The 23,498-nt window shown below is 35.0% G+C and overlaps 1 protein-coding gene across 1 annotated transcript; it reads left to right on the top strand.

The window, feature by feature from the left end:
* The first annotated feature begins 20,013 nt into the window (after positions 1-20,013).
* On the top strand, positions 20,014-22,675 carry LOC128133613 (uncharacterized). The gene is made up of 2 exons (XM_052771120.1): positions 20,014-21,583; positions 21,840-22,675. The coding sequence occupies exons 1-2, from the start codon at positions 20,014-20,016 to the stop codon at positions 22,673-22,675; spliced, it is 2,406 nt and encodes an 801-aa protein (XP_052627080.1).
* Positions 22,676-23,498: the final 823 nt, after the last annotated feature.

Below are 23,498 nucleotides of genomic sequence, written 5' to 3' on the forward strand. Positions count from 1 at the left end.
TCGAGTAAGAGAGTAGGTTTCTTGCTTGCGGACTGGTTACGCTTCTTCGGTGGTATGGTTTTCTACACGAAGAGGAATGAGATACGATGGCTAGCCCTGGACATAGCTGTCCTGACTGTATTAGGCATAAACTTTCCCGTGCCTCGGATGTTGGTTGTCTGAGTGTCGACCAACATCCCTATGATGTAGTCCTGGTGTACAAGGTAGGAGTATGAGTATCGGAAAAGGCCATAAGATGCGAGTTGTTCCTACTAAGTTACCTTTATACAGGGAAAGGTTTCACTTCTCCGGCCTGGAGAGATTTGAGAACAGTTCGGAACGAAACTGCGGAAAGAGAGGCTCATGAAGGCTTATGGCTAGATACTTTCAATAGAGGTGCGGGGATCCGCTCTAATCGTGTAACTGGCAACAGGAAACGGCGATTTACCTACCACATAGCGTGAGTAGTGTAACCACTAACTCACTAAATTGTATTCTTTTAAGGGTGTATTAGTGTGACAAACACGAGGGTAAGACACCTCTTGGGTTCCATGTACTGGCTCCCTCTGTCTGCCTTGTATCTTTGACTGGAATCGGCGTTGGCTTCCTTCGGGTAGTTACCTAGGGTTCTCTCTTCGTATGGACATATTGAATTTCTACTTCGCCTTCCTTCTGATTCCGACTCTGGGTGTCATCACTTCATGATGGATGACTGGAATCTTGGAAGTTTAGGCGAATTTCTCACGGATGTCCCTAAAATGATATAGGCACTTGGTGATTTCAATAGTCTCGACCCAGTTCATTTATTTCCGAACAGGAAATCTTCTCAATGAACCTCCTCTGGGTCAGCATCAACTCTTCTGTCAAGCACTGAAGTGGATAGGGTTTTCTACAGGGTTCGTGCGAGAATGGAAATGTCTAAAAAATTCCTAAAAGATTATTAACATTTCACTGGATGATCCATATCGAGTCCTGCTACGACAACACAGGGTATACAAATCATATATAGCTTAGATCCGATAGGCCTTCGAATATGTGATACAACTCTAGAACCACATCCCAACGAGGAAAAGGAAATAGGGCGAAAGCACACATTCTTAGCCTATGGGATCCTTATTATATATAACCTTGGTAGTATACTCTCTGTAATTGTAGGTATATCAATAAGGATCTTTTTAGTTCTTCACACAAGGTTAGTTATGGATCCTAAAATACTCCTATGGTATTTTTATTATTGTTTGATTCTTATCTTCTAATTATGATTCTGGGATTATTGTGAGTCTTTTAGTATTCCAAAATACTCCTATAGTATTTTAAACTTTATGTTTGGCTCTAGCATCCCTAGTTGGTAACTTTCAGACCTGTTGCAACACCACTATCACTCCCAAGCACACGTTCATCGCATCTCGAATAAATGTAGTTGATCAAGTTACATTTATTCCAGCTTACGATTACATAACTGCCTAGGTTTGATGGTAATGCGCAACATCCGAAGACTTTTATCATTGTTCTTCTTGTGATACTTTTGTTCGAGTGTTTAGGTTTTGGATGTTCTTATACTTTGGTAAAATATGTTATATTTTAAAGTATAACTCTTGGTCAGAGTGTTCTAACCCTTTGTATTTATAGGCTGTATATCTTTTATGAATTGATATACTTAGCTCACTATAAACAATGCTCTGATACCAATCTGTCACATCCCAAAACCAGAACGGCGGAAACGTTCTGGGTGGATGACGTCATGTCAAGTATCACAACACATGCATTATAGTAATCAAAGTACAACAAAACATTGCATTAATGGTAATAGTTTTACATGGTTTACTTTACAATACATCAAAGTAATACAGGTAATAGAATAAATACAGCATGGTACTAAGCCATCTTCATCAACAGCTCCGGGAATGTACCTGTCTAATGCTGACCTGAGAATACAAGTTATTTGAAAAGCGAATATCAACATTTTTACAAATGCTGGTTTGTTCATAAGCATTTAGTGACATTTTAATAAAATAAATTTATATCAGTGGTAGTTTTCAAGTATACAGTGAAATAGAGTCCTTTCCAGAAAATCCTATATTTTCTAATTAAAAAGCAGTCTTCTACCAATACTGGTCAGAGTTATGTGGTAAAAAACTAGTTTTCCCTTAAACACTTTCATTATCAAAATACGGGATTTGCTTTTTAAGAAACTCGGAGAATATCAGGGAAAATAACATATGCCTCAGCAGTGAGGACTACTGACTAAGGCAAATGAATCATAGACACCTGGAGGGTATCGAATGAACGACACGCCTGGGTCAGTCTAACAAAAAGAGACACAAACCCCAGACGGTACCAAATGAAAGGTACAGCTAGTAAGGTCTAAAATCAGTGAATACAGACCCCAGACAGTATCAAATGAAATATACAGCTAGCAAGGTCTAAAAACAGTGTGACTCCGAGAGTGGGTTCCAGCATACAGTGTAAATTGCTGGTGAAAAACCATTACCTTAAGGCCATGAATTATAAGGTAACCTGGGATACTCGTAACCATACTAACCGACACTAGAGTACCTGACGCCCTACAAGCGTCTAGAGAATATGACATTTGTCACCCCTTGGCTTGGTAGGCCGTGGACTGTAGCTAGCAGTCAGGGTGCGGGGGTGTCAATCCCGTATAGATCTATACACACAAGTTATGCTCTCCCTAAAGGAGACTCTGGTTACCAACTAGACGACGGAGAAGGCCGTGTCCGGAAGATGCATCCCAAATAGTGGGTAGTGTGTTTCCAATATAGTGTTGAACTAGAGGTAGAGACTCATAACTGAACTGACTAAAGTAAACCTATATGTCTATGCTTGAGTACATAATATATAACTAATGAATCAATCGACCTTCGGATGGACATTCGATCCCACCAGACCACATCTCAACGAAGAAAAGGAAATAGGGCGGACAAGCCTTCCTAAGTCCTTCAATCATTACTTATATGCATCTAAACAAGCACAGACATACATCTAACTATGTATGAGTGTGAAACAAGTGGAATCATATCGTGAAGTATAACCGAATCGTATGAATTAACCAAATCGTGAAGTATAATTGTACAGTGTGGAATAACCGTATCGTGATGAATAACTGAACAGTGTGAATAACCGAATCGTGCTGAATAACCGAACAGTGTGGAATAACCAAATCATGATGTATAGCCGTATAGTGTGGAATAACCGGATCGTGAAGTATAAGCGTTAACTGAGATAAGTGTATCACGAAGTTGAAGCGCCAACAGGTGAAGTAAGTGTGTCTAACAGGTATAAGCTACCACAGGTATAAGCGCAGTATAGGCAATAACAGGTATAAACGCATCACGAAGTGAAAGTGTTGTCTAGTAGGAACTTTAACTAAGAAGGGGTATCAAAACATGGAAGAAAAACCTTTATTCTTGAGAAAATCACGATAGGGTATTGTGTTGTAAAATAAGTTTGAAAACCTTTAGAAATCCTTTGGAAACTTTTCATAAACCAGTTTAAAATGAACTTTGATAAAACAGCAATAGTAAGAGTTTTGAACAAATGAAAACCTTTTAGGAAAACCATTTATAGTGTCCTACTTGGTAAAACAGTTTACAGTGTGGTAAATCCTTGTGCATGCGGGTTATCAATCACATGTGATTGATATGATAACTGGCATGTTTAACTTGTATTTCCCCCTATAAAACATGTAAAAACATTTTAAAAGGTTCATTCAGGGGTATGAACTCACCTGGTGTAAGTGGATCCGACGAAGGCGCCGGTTGGGTGCTCGGTGTCAAGTAAGGACTTGGACACACTTAGAGACCTATTTAACATATGATAACATATGTTCACATACAATTAGTACATTTAATACTAATTTAACAAGTATACGCTTCCTAAGTGTGAAAACACTTTTAATTAAGCGTTAGGGGTGTCCCGGGTAACGTCTAAAGGTGTGAATGACTAGGATAAGGAGTTTACTCTTCAAGAGTAAACTCTTAGGAGAGATTTCGGCCTTAAAGACCCCATACCCATGAGTTTACATCCGTAAACTCATGGATGAGGTTTTTGAATTTTAAATGGCCTACTACATTTTAAGGGATGATGCTAGGTTTTGTTCTTGGGCATTAGAAAGGGACTAATGCAACATATGGGTTATTTGATGAGTTCACGGCAGTAAAATAAGAGTTTACGGCCGTAAACTCTCACCCACACCAACATAAATTGTTTTGAAGGCCAAAGGTAAAGCATAATTGGTTCTACTCATTTTTGCAAGTCAAGGGGTGAGTTTGGGGCACCTGTTAACCCCTTTGCAGGAGTTTACGGCCCAGGTACCCTTTCACGAGGGATTTACGGCCGTAAGCTCCTTATGGAGTTGTTTTAATTAAGTTTAAGGTCCCTTGCTTGTTGGTGGTTGATTCTCGATTTTAATCTAAGGTCATTGGTGTGTTTAAGGGCATTTTTAACACACAAATATGAGTTTACTCCCCATGAAGAGGAGTTTACGGCCCAAGCATGTTCTTGGGCAGTAAACTCATGTTTACTCCCCCAAAATGCTAGTTCAAGGTGTTCTAAGTCCGATTCCATAAGCCTACAAGTCATATCTAAGCCTTAGGGACAATTTGGAGGGGTTTTGGGGTTTAAAAACCCCATTAAATGGTGTTCACGGCCCAAGAGTGTTCTTGGGCCATAAACACATGATTATGTCCCTATTTTATGTTTTAAACTCGAATTTTCAGGCTAGATAAGTTATAAAACGAGTTAGGATAGTTTACCTACTCGTTTGGGGCTCGAAACGGACGATTTTTGGCTCAAATTTAAGTTGTAGAGAGAGAGAGAGAGAGAGTAGGGAGAGTGTAAAAAGTCTCTAATGGACTCCACTCACCCTTATATAGGGGTTGGAGTTGGGGCTCAGTGGAATTCTACCCGATACTGCCGTTAGACGGGGCTTTTTGGTCGCACCCGATTAAACTGTCAAATTTTGACTTGATTGTAACCACACATTTTTAAGGGTATTTTGTGGGTGTTTCTAATTTGTTTCAACCCTTACCAAGTCATTATAAAAGTCTGAAATTAGTTAACCCGATTAAACTGTCAATTCGCACCCGATTAAACTGTCAATTCGCCTCATATCCCATTTTTGTGTGTGTTTGACCTTTTGAGCTCATTTTGGTGAAGAAAAGCTTCGAAGAAGAGAAGAGGAGTTGAAGAAGAAGAACCTGTGTATCTTGAGCTCAAGGATCTGGAACTATTTCATTTTGGCACTCAAAGGAGGTATAAAACTCAAAATTTTCCTCTTAGTAGTTAAGATCTAGGGTTATGGAGCTTTGGACCTTTTTAGGTCCAAAGGATGGATCTTTTTCATGCAACTTCATTTTTGAGCTTAGGGTTGCCACCCTTGGAGCTCAAAGCATCCCTTTAGCAGTAAAGTTTCTGTGACATCCCCAATTTTCATGGCCAGAAAAGACCGATTTTGTTTATGCTTTATAAAAATCAGAGTACTTCATTTCATAAAAAGGTTGCGGAATTTGTTCCGAGAAAAACATGGTAAATACGTTATCAAAACATTTTCGAAGAAACTTATTTATTTCATTTTAAAACGTTTGGGATGTCATCGTTAATACAAAACATAAGCATAAATAGAACTTACAATTATTTACACTAGTGATCTACATCTCTTTAAATCTCTCAGTGTAATGTCACTTCATATCGTCACCTGTGAAATAAATAAACTGAGTGGGTCAGGTTGGGAAACCTGGTGAGTACATAGGGTTTTCAACTCACAATAATATAATTATTATGTTCAATCATCAAACAATTAACCCAATTACCCATCCCCATTATCTTCTTTACTCTTAAGGATTTAACCTAAGAGTCATCTATCCTGCATTCGTTTATTCCGAAATCCCTTACTTCCAGGGTTATAGGACTGGCACTAAATCCATAGCTGCCAATGTTCGTTCGTAAAGCACTAATTCCATAGCTGTTGTATTCTACTCATCGGGTACTAAATCCATAGCTACCAGTGTTTAATAGGTACTAAGTCCATAGCTACCAATTCCTTATAGGTACTAAGTCCATAGCTACCAACGTCTAACTAATAGGTACTAAGTCCATAGCTACCAATTCTTAACAATTACTAAATACATAGCTACCAACGTCTAACAGGTACTAAGTCCATAGCTACCGGTGTTTGTCCCACAGGCACTAAGTCTATAGCTGCCAATGTATACTCACGTCATCTTCTATCTCTCATCATTCATCTACCCATCTCATACCCAACATATTTGTATATATAAAATACATATACAGTTTAAATCCTTTAAAACATGTATAAAACGTTCATCCAGCATAGACAACAATTATTCAGATAATATGCACACATAGCACGTAGTTTATATAAAATACTTCATATCTATGTGTAAGATGAAAGGGACTATGCACTCACCTGAGTAGGTGGTGACTCGGCGCTTGGACAGCACTTCGTTACTCTTAACACACTTTTCCTTCGGCAAAACCTAGTATCATTGCCACTAGGGTTTAGTCTAATATTCACCGCGACTAATTAGTAGTCTAGCTATTATTACTATTATATAAGCATTAAACGATACTTATATAACCCATAATAATAGCCCAAGTACTTATTATAAGGTCCTAATAACATTACTATATTAAAACATAAGCTAAACTAAAGATAGGATAGGTACAACTCACTTATAGCGAGTTTTTCTCGAAAACCGGGTTTCGCTGGAGCAGCGTTCCCGAGCCGAAAGGCTCTTTTCTCGGGACTCCGGGAGCCTCGGGGCTTCCTTCGTGTGCTAGGGGGTTTACCTAAGCTTTTAGGGGGGGGGGGGGTTAGGGGGCTAGAGAGAGAGTCTAGAGGGAGAAAGAAGAGTTTAGGAAGGTGTGAAGATTGAGGGAACCCAACACCTCTATTTATAGGGGTGCTGACTGACCTACTCGCCGAGTAGGAGGGCCTACTCTCCGAGTTGGTGCATGTGGCAAACATCTGGTGGTGCCACGTGTCCAATTTTGGTGGTGCCACGTCACCCCCTATCGCGTATCAGCCTTCAAACTTAGAAAAATCATAACTCTCGCATACGAGCTCTGCTTTCGACATTCTTTATATCCACGCGTAGGTAAAATCAAGATCTACAACTTTCGTTTAGACTCCGTCGGCTAATTCTCGACCGATCTTAAATTTAACAGTAGGAGGCGTTTAGATTGTTAAATGACCGCGAAGAATTTGTAACTCCTTCATACGAACTCCGTTTTTGTCCATCTTTTTACCGTTGAGTTCCGATTAATGAGATCTTCAACTCTCATTTAGGTCGCGTAAGCCAAAAACTGCTCGAACTAAAATTTGAGTTTCAGGTCGTGCACTGCTAAGCCGAATCTTAGAAAAATCATAACTTCCTCATACGAAGTCAGATTTGGGCGTTCTTTTTGTCGACGCATTTAGTTTAACATATTCTACAACTTTTGTTTAGATTGCTAAGGCTAAATCTCGTTGTATCGTGAATTCACTATTTACGCTTCCGTGTGCCATGTCGGTTTTGCCGTAAAACTTCGACGGGCCATAACTTCTTCGTTATAACTCGGATTTCAGCGTTCTTTATATGTACGGAAACCTTGAGACATATTCCACAACTTGGTTAAGATCATTTATTCCAAATAATCTTTTGTCGAAAAGTCGTTTTCGACCCGTATTTCCTCTAAATTGACTAGCCCGGATTTGCGGGCTTTACAGTTTCAACCTTTAAGGATTTTGGGTAACCATTGATGAGATCTAGCCATTTCCATGAAAGTTTATTACTATTTTTTGAAGTTGGGTTCAATTGGTGGGTTGCAAGCCACCAAGTAGTCGACTTTATGGATTAAGACGTTAGTAAGGACTTGGATCTGTGTTTTTAGCCTATGGATTAAAGTATTAAGCACTTAATGGGAAAAGTGACTTAACAGGAGAGTACGTTGGGCGTACATGCATATTGGTTGTTCACGACATCCTACAAAACTTTCATAAACACATCTTTGGATATAGGTTGCACATATTTTCATAATTATTGGAGATTAGATCATGTCTAGAACAAAAAATTGATATGTTATATTGTTTTGCTATGATAAATTCTTTATTAAGGAGTATTACTTATATATGACGGTGAATGAAAAGCAATGCACAATGCTTAAACTGTAAATTTTAGTTAAATCTTTACATGATTTTTAAAATTTATAGGACTATGACAAAAACATTACTCATCCTTTGACACCCCCCCCCCCTAATACCCCTTGGAAACCGTTTGATGTGGTGCCAATAACCTTCTATTTAATGCAACTATCTTTAAGATCATCAATCCACTTCGTGGGAAAAGTGACTTAAAAGGAGAGTACGTTGGGCGTACATGCATATTGGTTGTCCATGACATCCTACAAAACTTTCATAAACACATCTTTGCATACAGGTTGCACATATTTTCATAATTATTGGAGGTTAGATCATGTCTAGAACAAAAAAATTGATATGTTATATTGTTTTGCTATAATTAATTCTTTATTAAGGAGTAGTACTTATATATCACGGTGAATAAAAACCAATGCACAATGCTTAAACTGTAAATATTAGTTAAAACTTTAAATGATTTTTAAAATTTATAGGACTATGACAAAAACATTACTCATCCTTTGAACCCCCTCCCCCCCCCCCCATAATACCCCTTGGAAACCGTTTGATGTGGTGCTAGTAACCTTCTATTTAATGCAACTATCTTTAAGATCATCAATCCACTTATGAACACATGATAAAAAGAAAAGTAGAGATATAGTTTCATTAGAATGAATATGTATATTTCTAGGTCTTTTGAATGGAGAAACACTAAGATAAAATGAAACATGATAGAACAATGATACAAAAAACAAATAAATGAACGGAGAAATAGTAGGATAAAATGAAACATGAAAGAACAAAGATACAAAAAAACAAATAAATGATACTATCAATCTTGGAGAGTTCAGTAGGCACCAAGTAGGGGAATAGCTTCATCCTCTCGGTGAATGCGGTGGCATACTCATCAACACTCATCTTCCCTTTCTTCAGGTTCTGAAACTCGTTGTTTAGGTCTATCAGATCTATCCCCAAGCAATACTGCATTTTCAACTGTTCCAAAAACTCTTCCCATGACATCCTTAAGGCTTCTCCTCGTGGCATCGTATCTGCCAATAGCTTCCACCAGCTCAAGACTCCAGTTTTCAGCTGTCTTACTGCAAAGACAGTCTTCTGTTTCTCGTTACAGCTGCAGCTCTCAAACACCATCTCCATCTCAGAGATCCAATCCATAATCTCAACCGGCTTTGGGCTTCCTGAGAGGCTTGGTGGTTTCGCACCTAAGAAATTCTTGTACATTCGCCCATCCTTGTCGTTTCTCCTCTCTGGGCCATCCCTTTGATCACCTTGAGTCCCCACTTGACTCACTTGGCGGCTGTAGTTCCCTTCCTCAGATTGTTCGGGAATTGGATCGGTTGGCTCAACATGTATGGTAGGTTCGTCCCTATTTGACATCCCCCTCATTTCTTCCCTTTTTTCAGCTATCATAGCCCGAATCATGGATTGAACTCCAGCCATGGTGACTGGCTCAGGTGCAACTTCTTCTACAAAAAATATTTGCTGAACCACTGGGGGTTGGTTCCTATTCCCATTTGTGTTTACATTTCCGCTACGGGTTCTTGCCATCCTGATCTCTACACCGAATAAGGTGAATCTAGACCTTTACTTAGGATTGACGTTTAAATCATCTTTATCACTCAGAAACGTTTATATGCTAGTTCTAATATCGTATTCGTACGTTTAGAATCCTAAACACATAAGGTTTCCAGATCCGGTTAGCAACAGACCATAGATCCGATCAAACTATAGCATAACAAATCATTTAGCACATAAAAGCAATTTAGGCATCATTCCTAAAATAAGCTAGTGCTCACACCTCACAATCATCGCTTAGCATTCTAAGTTTAAGTCTAGAAATAAATCCATATTCCTAGTTCGCTTAAACTAATGCTCTGATACCAATTGTGACATCCCTAATTTTCACAGCCAGAAAAGACCGATTTTGTTTATGCTTTATAAAAATCAGAGTACTTCATTTCATAAAAAGGTTGCGGAATTTATTCCCAGAAAAACATGGTAAATACGTTATCAAAACATTTTCGAAGAAACGTATTTATTTCATTTTAAAACGTTTGGGATGTCATCGTTAATACAGAAACATAAGCATAAACAGAACTTACAATTATTTACACTAGTGATCTACATCTATTTAAATCTCTCAGTGTAATGTCACTTCATATCGTCACCTGTGAAATAAATAAACTGAGTGGGTCAGGTTGGGAAACCTGGTGAGTACATAGGGTTTTCAACTCACAATAATATAATTATTATGTTCAATCATCAAACAATTAACCCAATTACCCATCCCCATTATCTTCTTTACTCTTAAGCATTTAACCTAAGAGTCATTTATCCTGCGTTCGTTTATTCCGAAATCCCTTACTTCCAGGGTTATAGGACTGGCACTAAATCCATAGCTGCCAATGTTCGTTCGTAAAGCACTAATTCCATAGCTGTTGTATTCTACTCATCGGGTACTAAATCCATAGCTACCAGTGTTTAATAGGTACTAAGTCCACAACTACCAATTCCTAACAGGTACTAAGTCCATAGCTACCAGCGTCTAACTAATAGGTACTAAGTCCATAGCTACCAATTCCTAACAATTACTAAATCCATAGCTACCAACGTCTAACAGGTACTAAGTCCATAGCTACCGGTGTTTGTCCCATAGGCACTAAGTCTATAGCTACCAATGTATAATCACGTCATCTTCTATCTCTCATCATTCATCTACCCATCTCATACCAAACATATTCGTATATATAAAATACGTATACAGTTTAAATCCTTTAAAACATGTATAAAACGTTCATCCAGCATAGACAACAATTATTCAGATAATATGCACACATAGCACGTAGTTTATATAAAATACTTCATATCTATGTGTAAGATGAAAGGGACTATGCACTCACCTGAGTAGGTGGTGACTCGGCGCTTGGACAACACTTCGTTACTCTTAACACACTTTTCCTTCGGCAAAACCTAGTATCATTGCCACTAGGGTTTAGTCTAATATTCACCGCGACTAATTAGTAGTCTAGCTATTATTACTATTATATAAGCATTAAACGATACTTATATAACCCATAATAATAGCCCAAGTACTTATTATAAGGTCCTAATAACATTACTATATTAAAACATAAGCTAAACTAAAGATAGGATAGGTACAACTCACTTACAGCGGGTTTTTCTTGAAAACCGGGCTTTGCTGGAGCAGCGTTCCCAAGCCGAAAGGCTCTTTTCTCGGGACTCCGGGAGCCTCGGGGCTTCCTTCGGGTGCTAGGGGGTTTACCTAGACTTTTTGGGGGGTTGGGGGCTAGAGAGAGAGTCTAGAGAGAGAAAGAAGAGTGTAGGAAGGTGTGAAGATTGAGGGAACCCGGCACCTCTATTTATAGGGGTGCTGACTGACCTACTCGCCGAGTAGGAGGGCCTACTCGCCGAGTTGTTGCATGTGGCAAACTTCTGGTGGTGCCACGTGTCCAATTCTGGTGGTGCCACGTCACCCCCTATCGCGTATCAGCCTTCAAACTTAGAAAAATCATAACTCTCGCATATGAGCTCCATTTTCGACGTTCTTTATATCTACGTGTAGGTAAAATCAAGATCTACAACTTTTGTTTAGACTCCGTCAGCTAATTCTCGACCGATCTTAAATTTAACAGTAGGAGGCGTTTAGATTGTTAAATGACCGCGAAGAATTAGTAACTCCTTCATACGAACTCCGTTTTTGTCCATCTTTTTACCGTTGAGTTCCTATTAATGAGATCTTCAACTCTCATTTAGGTCGCGTAAGCCAAAAACTGCTCGAACTAAAATTCGAGTTTCAGGCCGTACACTGCTAAGCCGAATCTTAGAAAAATCATAACTTCCTCATACGAAGTCAGATTTGGGCGTTCTTTTTGTCGACGCATTTAGCTTAACATATTCTACAACTTTTGGTTAGATTGCTATCGTAAATTCACTATTTATGCTTCCCGGTGCCATGTCGGTTTTGCCGTAAAACTTCGACGGGCCATAACTTCTTCGTTATAACTCGGATTTCGGCGTTCTTTATATGTACGGAAACCTTGAGACATATTCCACAACTTGGTTAAGATTATTTATTCCAAATAATCTTTTGTTGAAAAGTCATTTTCGACCCGTATTTCCTCTAAATTGACTAGCCCGGATTTGCGGGCGTTACAGTTTCAACCTTTAAGGATTTTGTGTAACCATTGATGAGATCTAGCCATTTCCATGAAATTTTATTGCTATTTTTTGAAGTTGGGTTCAATTGGTGGGTTGCAAGCCACCAAGTAGTCGACTTTATGGATTAAGACGTTAGTAAGGACTTGGATCTGTGTTTTTAGCCTATGGATTAAAGTATTAAGCACTTAATGGGAAAAGTGACTTAACAGGAGAGTACGTTGGGCGTACATGCATATTGGTTGTTCACGACATCCTACAAAACTTTCATAAACACATCTTTGGATACAGGTTGCACATATTTTCATAATTATTGGAGATTAGATCATGTCTAGAACAAAAAATTGATATGTTATATTGTTTTGCTATGATAAATTCTTTATTAAGGAGTAGTACTTATATATCACGGTTAATAAAAAGCAATGCACAATGCTTAAACTGTAAATTTTAGTTAAAACTTTACATGATTTTTAAAATTTATAGGACTATGACAAAAACATTACTCATCCTTTGACCCCCCCCCCCCCCCCCTAATACCCCTTGGAAACCGTTTGATGTGGTGCCAGTAACCTTCTATTTAATGCAACTATCTTTAAGATCATCAATCCACTTCGTGGGAAAAGTGACTTAACAGGAGAGTACGTTGGGCGTACATGCATATTGGTTGTCCATGACATCCTACAAAACTTTCATAAACACATCTTTGCATATAGGTTGCACATATTTTCATAATTATTGGAGGTTAGATCATGTCTAGAACAAAAAAATTGATATGTTATATTGTTTTGCTATAATTAATTCTTTATTAAGGAGTAGTACTTATATATCACGGTGAATAAAAACCAATGCACAATGCTTAAACTGTAAATATTAGTTAAAACTTTAAATGATTTTTAAAATTTATAGGACTATGACAAAAACATTACTCATCCTTTGAACCCCCCCCCCCCCCCCTAATACCCCTTGGAAACCGTTTGATGTGGTGCTACTAACCTTCTATTTAATGCAACTATCTTTAAGATCATCAATCCACTTATGAACACATGATAAAAAGAAAAGTAGAGATATAGTTTCATTAGAACGAATATGTATATTTCTAGGTGTTTTGAATGGAGAAACACTAAGATAAAATGAAACATGAAAGAACAATGATACAAAAAACAAATAAATGAACGGAGAAATAGTAGGATAAAATGAAACATGAAAGAACAAAGATACAAAAAAACAAATAAATGATACTATAAGACCTAATAAATTATCAAGGTATGATAAAGAAAGAATCTAATCAAGGTTGAAAAAAAGAAGGAGAAGCTTAAAACTCATACAAGCAAAACTCTTCCATTGCTAAAACAACACAATTATAACGACTCTGGAATGTGACATCCCCAAAATCACGGCCAGAAAAGTCCGTTTTAATTTATGTTTTTAAAATAATTTCAGAGTAAATCGATTGATTTAAAAGAGTTGCGGAATTTGTTCCCAAAACAAAATATGATAAAATAAAGTTTATCAAAGCATTTCATCAAGAGATGCATTTTCATTATATAACAATATTTGGGATGTCATGTTCCGATAAATATACCAAAAGCATAAACGACAAAAGATAAACCATACTAAAGTTACGTATAACAACTGGTCTAATATTAAAAGATCTTGATAAGTCATCCAACTTATGCTCTCGCGCCACTACCTGTAATACAAAAAAACTGAGTGGGTCAGGCTTGGGAGCCTGGTGATCATATAGGGTTTTCAACCCACAATAAATAATTATATTTAATTTCACCAACCAACATTAACCTGATTACCCATTCCCGTTATCCTCACTTTACGTCCCTAAAACAACATATATTACAAGGGACCTAATCTAGGATATTCATCGGGACGGACATTACTGCAAGGGGTTTCCACAACAATAGATGTCCTAAAGGTAACCATGAGGGGGATAGAGTACACCGGTAAACACATCGTTCACAACACCTATATGTTATGAACCTGCTAGCGTTCCACTAGACTGTCTAGAAAGAGTCCGTGGTTGTCATCCATACTCCGCTAGCTTACTAGATCAACAGCATCGAGGCTTCTCATTTGTTTATCACACATCAACTATCTACCCATGTTCTACCCAACATATTAGTAGATAAAAATATATATATTTTTATACATAGTTTAAAACCTGTATAACATTCTCATTCAATACATATTCCAAACAACAGATGAGACACATACACATAACACGTATTTCATAGAGAATAAATCATATCTATGAGATAGAAGAAAGTGAATATACATTCACACATATAACAACAAAATATACACATAACACGTATTTCATATAAAATACTTCATAATTATGCGTTAGAAGAAATTAACTACAAACTCACTTGATCAGAAGATGATCGGACAACACTACGGGTTGTAGATGTAATATTCTTTGGTAGATCTGCAAGATCTTCACAAAAATTGGCTTCTCGTGGGCAGAGCATCGGCTCGGGAATTGCACTTCTCGGGATCTTCGGGGCATTCGGATTTGCTTTGGGGCTCGGGATTAATACCAGGGCTTCAGTATATTTGTTGCACGAAAAACAAGGTAAAACGGGAGAGAGAGAAGAGAAAAGGAGCAAGAAGGCCGGCTGCCCTCGCATGGTATTTATAGGGCTAAATTTCGGAGTTACGTTGGGCGTACTGCTCAGCTACGCGGGGCGTAGATGTAAAAAACGTCATCGCTTACGTATGTGAGGCATTTGAGTCCGAGGCGGTTCATGCACCGGGGTACGCTGGGCATACTTGGGATAAGATCAATGACTCCTTCGGATATCTATCCGATTTAAAGATTAATTAATAAATATTAATTATTTAAAAACTTCAGAAATTCATATCATCCTCATACGAACTCCGTTTTCGACGTTCTTTATATCCACGCGTAGGTGAGACTATGCTCTACAACTTTTGTTTAGACTCTGTCGGCTGATTTCAACTTTGTTTTTATTATATTATTTTTAGAAGGCTGGGACAGGAAAACTCCATTACAAATTCATAACTTTTTCATCTAACGTCCGTTTTCGTCTGTCTTTTTATTGTTGCACTACTAATAACGAGATCTTCGATTCTCGTTTAGATTGCTTCAACTAGAAATCACTCGATCTCGTAATCGAACTTCGGGCTGCATACTGTTAAGCTGAAACTTAGAAAAATCATAGCTTCATCATACAAAGTCAGATCTGAGCATTCTTTTTATGCATGTTCTCTTTTTAGCGAACTCTACGACCTTCGTTTAGGTCACTAAGGCTAAATATCGTTCCATCGTAAATTCATTTTTACGTCATTCAGCGTCGTGCCGGTTCTGTCGCGAAACTTCGACATATCATAACTTCTTCGTTATAACTCGGCTTTCAGCATTCTTTATATATTCGGAAACCCCGTTTCAACTACTACAACATAATCCATAGATATCGGCTTTATCTAATAATTCATTTTAATGCTTATTTTCATACTTAATTCAATTAAGTCACACAGTTAAGCACAAAACACATAATACTCAAATAATACACTTCTATTATTTCAAAACCGGTTACAAAGCTTAACCTAAACTATTACATCAACATTAATGATAAACCCATAAACACAGGCTTTACATGGAACATCCATATGAATGTAATTGTTTTTTCAACATCAATTTTGAAGATTGGATACACTTTCTTACTTTTAATGTTTTTTCATAATGGCATATTAAAACCAATGCTAGTATGTGATTTTAATAAAATTCACATAAATCACGGATAAACAGGAATCAGAAAAAAATAATAACGATATAAATAAAAAATACAAACCGAATAAAATGATCAAATATCATACGCATCTATATCTTGCATCCTAACGTTATGTATTTAAACGATACAAATAAAAAATACAAAGCACATAAAATGTTCAAATAACATACGCAACTATTTGAATACCTAATATTGTGTATTTTTGGCAAAAGATGACAATTTCATCAAGCTTCAACAAAGTTGAAGAGTGATTACATACTTGAAGGAAGATGTGCATACAAATGTCTGGCGAGAAAACCATTTGAGAAAGGACCTAAATTGTAAGTAGTTTATTTGAATAGTTTCTAGCAAGTGGAGAACAACAGGAGAAAAAAAATTGGTAGCCGTAGTTTCAATTGACCTGATCAAAACTATTACATAATAAAAGACAAATAAATAAATCCTAACTGAGATCAAGTTTATTGGTGAATGATGGACCAAAACCAGGCTAAAGTTGAAACAATAACTTCCTTCCTCCGCTTCATTCTCCACATTCACACAATCAAGAAGAAACGCTGCATATACTCTCGACTATTGGAAGAAATTTTGAGCTTCGATTCCACTAAGAAAGAAAGAAATTATACACTAAAAAATATAGGATAAGATTTATTACATAATTGGAGCTCAACCATGGGTATATTAGTAACCGGGGATTTGGATATGATCACCCTCGGTATAGCATAATGAAACGATGGGTATATAGGAAATCTTGGATGTAGGTATATATGAAACGGAAACGTTCCCATCGATTTTAAATATGGATAGGATTAGAATCCATGATTTCTCGGTAGCGGGTTTTGACCCTGATCCAATCCAAACCCTTAACAATTATACGGGTTTTGAGCATAGTTTTTGATCCGTTAACCGTTAACGACCCGTACCCGCTAACCCTTTTATTAAAAGGGTCGGGTATGGATCATCACCGACCCGCTCCATTTATAACCCGCCCCATATAAATTTTAAAATTATACATTTATTTTTAAACTGCCTAAATTTTACTTTAAATTCCAATCTAAAGTCCAAAGAGAAAAGGCTAAAGACAAAACTATTTATACATAGGACTGGGGGACTCAACTTCTAGACTTTCATTCTTCTCCCAAAAATCATGATGTCATTTCGTTTATATTTCATCATGTAATCACCAATTCCATTTATAAATCAATAAATTCATTTATCAACCGGAAGAAAATTTGTAATTGTTATTCTCTATCAATGCAATCGAGGGCCAAAAACCAATTAGAAGTAACTACAATAATGATTTTAATTCCAATCGAAAGTTTTCGAGTGCATAATGTGTTTTTTAAATCAACATTTGTTTTATTTACCAAATGTGATTTTATGATTTAAGTAAAATGTGTTTGATTATTCAAAAAACCTACGGGTTACGGGGCGGGTTCAGATATCTGTTGATTCGGTAGATAAGGATATAAGTTTGATTATTCAAAACCCTGCGGACTATGGAGCGGGTTTGGATCAGGTTTTGGAATTTGTTAAAAGCGTTTGGATAAAGGTAGATTCGCTCCAAACCCGCCCTATTGCAAGGTCTACATGTAAAAGAGTTATAATGATGGCATGTGAAAGTGCTGGAAATCAAAAGAGGTAGTGAATATTAACATGCAACTATGGCTAAGAACGTATGTAAAAAAAGGGACATATGGCATATTTAGGGGTCTTTTATTAGAAGAGAAGAATCGTGACTTCACATAATCTCTTATGACAATGAGATGTTTTTAGGACGGGTTTTTATTTTTGGTCGACTTACCATATTTTGGATTTCCTTTAAACAAAGGAACCACATAAATGGATTCTTGTATAAATCGGCTTTTGGTCCGAAACGATCAATTTTGAATTGAATGATTATTTGTATATAATGAAACTAGTTTATAATCCATGGAAGCATGATTATTAAATTAATTAAATTTTTATAATAAAAAATTTATAATAATTACTCAATTATTTTAAATAAGTTATTTTAAATTAATTATTAATTAAGAGATATATCAAAATTTTAAAGTTATTATAACTTCAAATTTAACATATAATTAGAAAATACTAATTTAAATTTTGAAATGAGTTGCCTAATATATCTACATGATATATGATGTAATCTTAATAAGGAGTTGTATTAAAATGACACTTGATAAAAAAAAAATTAAAATTAAAACAATTTATTTATTAAAATAGGAATACATTGAAATATTTTGCTTAATCTTGAAGGAATATATGATCGTATTTGTAAATATCACTACATATAGTGTGTTCAAGAATCAATCTTTATTAAATATACATTGAAATATTTTGCTTAATCTTGAAGCAATATATGATCGTATTTGTAAATATCACTACATATAGTGTGTTCAAGAATCAATCTTTATTAAATATTAATTACAAATATTATATATTTTCACAAATGGATTTCACGAAATGATTTATCCTATTTGTAGTTTTTTGAATGGCCCACATTATAGAATAACTAAAAGCTATTTTATAATGGTTTTTATTCATTTGCCAAAATAATTCTATATTGAGTTGGAAGGCAAACTATGTACAACGGTATAGTAGGCCTCGTAATGGAACAAGTTTTGATCCTGATCCGATTCAAACCCTTAACAATTATATGAGTTTGGAGCCAGGGCCGGCCTCATTGTGTTAAGAGTAAAGATAGGGCTTAGGGCCCCTAATTGTGAGGGGCCCCATATACTTTTAATCCATTGTTAGTAGTTTTCAAAATACCAGACTTAAGTTTTGAACGAGTCTTCAAGCGATAATACGGCAACGAAATCTTCCGTTCTTTTTTCCACTCTCGTTCTCGTCTTCTCGATTACAGGCTGTTCTCCAAACGTTTCTTCTACACTTCTGTTGAGTTGTTGTTGTCTCGTTGTCTCCCTAAACCGTAGCAGATCATCATCCAAAAAAACCGGGATCTTCTTCCTTCTTCATTCTTGGTTTCTCTTGATTTAATGATCTGCTATTGTACTGCTACTTTGTTGTTATTCTGCTGTCACTGAATGATTGAAACGTTAATAATTCTTTGTATTTTCAATTTTTAGTGTTGATTTTTCTATTATCTCATAATTGGCGTTAATAGGCAATCCATTAGGGTTAATATCTTTCCAATCCTGTTTTGGTTAGTTAAACAATCATTACGAAACTAAAGCATCATGTATACAACTACTACTTGGGCTATAAAGTATAAAGAATCGGATAAAAAAGTGAATGCCGGCAAAGGATAAATCAGAAACATTTGGCCGCTTTTGGTATAGTTTCTTTAGCCATTTTAAAGAAAGTTTTTTTTAATGCTAAAATGCCTAAAATTGTGATGAAAGTGGACTGAAATTATTAAAAACATAGATATACAAAACAATACAAAAATTTCTATCTACTTATAGTTGTGGAAAGCAAGTTGAACGTTTAAAGACGTTGAATGAAAAGGTGGCTTAAACAATGTTAGATAGACAAATTGTACCTCAAAACCTAATCATTGTCCCAAAAGAATGATATAAATGAGATCGCTTTTTTACAATAAAAGGTTGATGTGTCATTTATATAAGGGTTTGCATGAAAATGTCTAATTTGTTTAGTGTAATTAATCATTGATATCAAGTTTTCCTTCTAAATGAAAATGTCTAATATGAGTTGGATTAGCTTTTTGCCTTTCTATATGCTTTCAATCATGATTTTTTTTATTAAATAATAGTGGTTTCAGTTGTTTGAAAAATGTTAACCTTAATTGTGAATCTGTGCAGGAATGAATGTTTAATAACCAATTCCAGATTGGCAGATTCCATTGTTTTTGAGCTTCCATTATCTCAAGGGCGGTATAATTCTAATCCATATCTTTTATACTTATAGTTATTATCAGTCAAATAATTAATAATAATGTCAAAGAGAAAATATGAATCTGGTGCCTCAAAAAGGAAACGAAAAATGCAAGAAGAAGTTTTTATAGATAAACAGAAAGGGTCGTTTTTAAAATATTTAACTACAAACAAAAATGTTGATAATGAACAAAAACAAATTAATGTTGATAATGAAAAAGAACAAACTAATGTTGATAATAATGATCATGAAACAACTAATATTGAAAATGATAATGAACCAACTAATATTGACAATGATAATGAAAAAACTAATATTGAAATTGATAACGAAAAAACTAATAGTGAAAATGATAATGAACAAACTAATATTGAAATTGATAGTGAAAATGATAACGAACAAACTAATATTGAAATTGATAACGAACAAATTAATAGTGAAAATGATAACGAAGAAACTAATATTGAAATTGATAACGAACAAACTAATAATGAAAATGATAACACGCCTTTAAACATATATGATCAAAGTAGATGGAATAATATAAGTACTAATTTAAGAGATTTAATCGTAGAAAAAGGTCCTATTAAGATTTATGATTTTAAATTTCCAAAAGATCAACATTTAAGAAGCTTTAGTACATCTCTTTACATGCAAAAAATATCAAATGGAGAAAAATACGAACGAACATGGTTGGTTTATTCCATAGATGTAGATAGAGTTTTTTGTTTTTGTTGTAAATTATTTAATGTGAATACAACTACATGTACATTAGCACATAAAGGTAATAATGATTGGAACAATATTTCTTGTATACTAAAAAGACACGAAACAAGTAACGGACACATTCTTAATATGAGGTCATGGATTGACTTAGAAAACAGATTAGCAAATAATAAAACAATTGACAAGCAAGTCCAAGAACGAATAAATAAAGAAAAAGAACATTGGAAAAATGTATTAAAAAGAATCATTGCTGTAGTAAAAACATTAGGAAAAAATAATTTAGCATTTCGTGGAACAAATGAAAAGATTTATGAAGAAAATAATGGTAATTTTATAACTATAATTGAAATGATTGCGGAATTTGATCTTATTATGCAAGAACATATTAGGAGAATTAATGACAAAGAAATTCATAATCATTATCTTGGACACAATATGCAAAATGAACTTATTAGTTTATTAGGAGAAGAAGTTAAAAGTAAAATAATTAAAAAGGTAAAAGAGGCTAAATACTTTTCAATAATACTTGATTGTACTCCCGATACAAGTCATAAGGAACAAATGTCAATTATCTTACGATGTTTAGATCTTTCAACAACTCCAATTGAAGTTAAGGAGTACTTTTTAGGATTTTTAATTGTAGATAATACAACCGGTAAAGGCTTATATGATGCAATAGTTGATGAAATTAAAAATCTAGGACTAAATATAAATGATGTTAGGGGTCAAGGTTATGACAATGGATCAAATATGAAAGGAAAACATCAAGGTGTACAGAAACGATTGTTAGATATTAACCCTAGAGCATTCTACACTCCGTGTGGTTGTCATAGTTTAAATTTAGTAATTTGTGATATGGCTAATTTGTGTGAGAAAGCTAGTGAATTTTTTGGAGTTATACAACGTATATATTCGATATTTTGCTTCATCAACTCAAAGGTGGAAAATATTACAAGATAATATATCAAACCTAACACTTAAATCATTATCGCAAACTCGTTGGGAAAGTAGGGTAGAAAGTGTAAAAGCAATTAGATTTCAAACACCACAATTAAGAAAAGCACTTTTACAATTATCCAAAAATAGTGGAGATCCAAATATTAAAAGTGAAGCTAAATGTTTAGCTACATATGAACTGGAAAACTATGAATTTTTATTAGGAATGATTATTTGGTATGATGTTTTGTTTGCTATTAACACTGTTAGTAAAAGCTTGCAATCAAAAGATATGTGTATCGATGATGCTATAGATCAACTAAATGGACTTTTGTGTTTCTTTGAAGAATATAGAGAAAATGGATTTGAAAAGGCTTTAGATTATGCAAAAGAATTAGCTTTAGAAATGAACGTAAAACCTAAATTTCGTGAAAAGCGTATCATTCAAAGAAATAGACGATATGATGAAAATGTTGCTAATGAAACTATTAAAACTCTTGTTCAGTTATTTAAAACTGATTATTTTTTATATGTAGTAGATAAAGTCATTACTTCACTTAAAAGTAGATTTGAGCAATTTAACGAGTTCAAAAATATTTTTGGTTTTCTATTTAGTATAGAAAAATTAAAATCATTTGATGAGAATACTTTAAAAGAACATTGTTTAAATCTTGAAAAATCTTTAAAGCATGATGATAGCTTAGATATTGATGGTTTAGATTTATTTCACGAACTAAAACTTTTAAGACATGTTGTACATTTAAAATGTGATACAATTATTAATATACTTAATTACATTAAAAAGTTTAGTTCTTTTCCAAATGCATACGTTGCCTATAGGATTATGTTAACTATTCCTGTAACTGTTGCCTTTGCAGAAAGAAGTTTTTCTAAATTAAAATTGTTAAAAAATTATTTAAGATCTACAATGTCACAAGAAAGATTAAATGGATTAGCTATTTTGTCAATTGAAAAACATTTAGTAAAAGAGATTGATTATGAAAATTTTATTAAAGAATTTGCATCTAGAAAGGCTAGAAAAATTAACTTTATGTCATAAAATATATTCACAAAAAACATATACATAAAAAAAAAAAAATTTAACTCCGCCATTTTAAACTTTTTAGTTTATTATTGCCGGTCCCAAGCCCGGATAAAAGAGGAGGGTTTATAACAGTAAGTATAGTAATGTCAAAGGGCTCCAAATTTTTGGCGCTTAGAGCCCCCAAACTGGTTAAGCCGGCCCTGTTTGGAGCATAGTTTTTGATCCGTTTACCCGTTAACGACTCGTACCCGCTAACCCTTTTATTAAAAGGGTCGGGTATGGATCATCATTGATCCGTTCCATTTATAACCCGCCCCGTATAAATTTTAGAATTATATATTTATATTTAATAATACATAAAGTTTACTTTTAATTCCAATCAAAAGACCAAAGAGAAAAGACCAAAGACTAAAATGTTTTTATATAGGTCTCGAGGACTCGATTTCTAGACTTCCAATCATCTACTAAGAATCATTATGTCATTCATTTGTATTCCATCAAGCAATCACCAATTTCAATTGTATATCGATAAAGTAATCAACCGAAAGAAAGTTTGTAATTGCTATTCTTTATCACTGCAATCCGGGGTCAAAAATCAATCAGAAGTTACTACAATAATGATTTTAATTCTAATCGAAATTCTTTGAGTACATAATGTGTTTTGTAAATCAACATTTGTTTTATTTGATAAATGTTATTTTAATATTTACGAAAAATGTGTTTGATTTTTCAAAAAACCTATGGGTTACGGGGCGGGTTTGGATATATGTTGATTTGGTGGATAAGGGTATGAGTTTAACTATTCAAAACTCTGCGGGTTACGAAGCGGGTTTGGATC

The sequence above is a fragment of the Lactuca sativa genome, chromosome 4 (assembly GCF_002870075.4).
Source record: "Lactuca sativa cultivar Salinas chromosome 4, Lsat_Salinas_v11, whole genome shotgun sequence".
NCBI classification, from domain to species: Eukaryota; Viridiplantae; Streptophyta; class Magnoliopsida; order Asterales; family Asteraceae; genus Lactuca; species Lactuca sativa.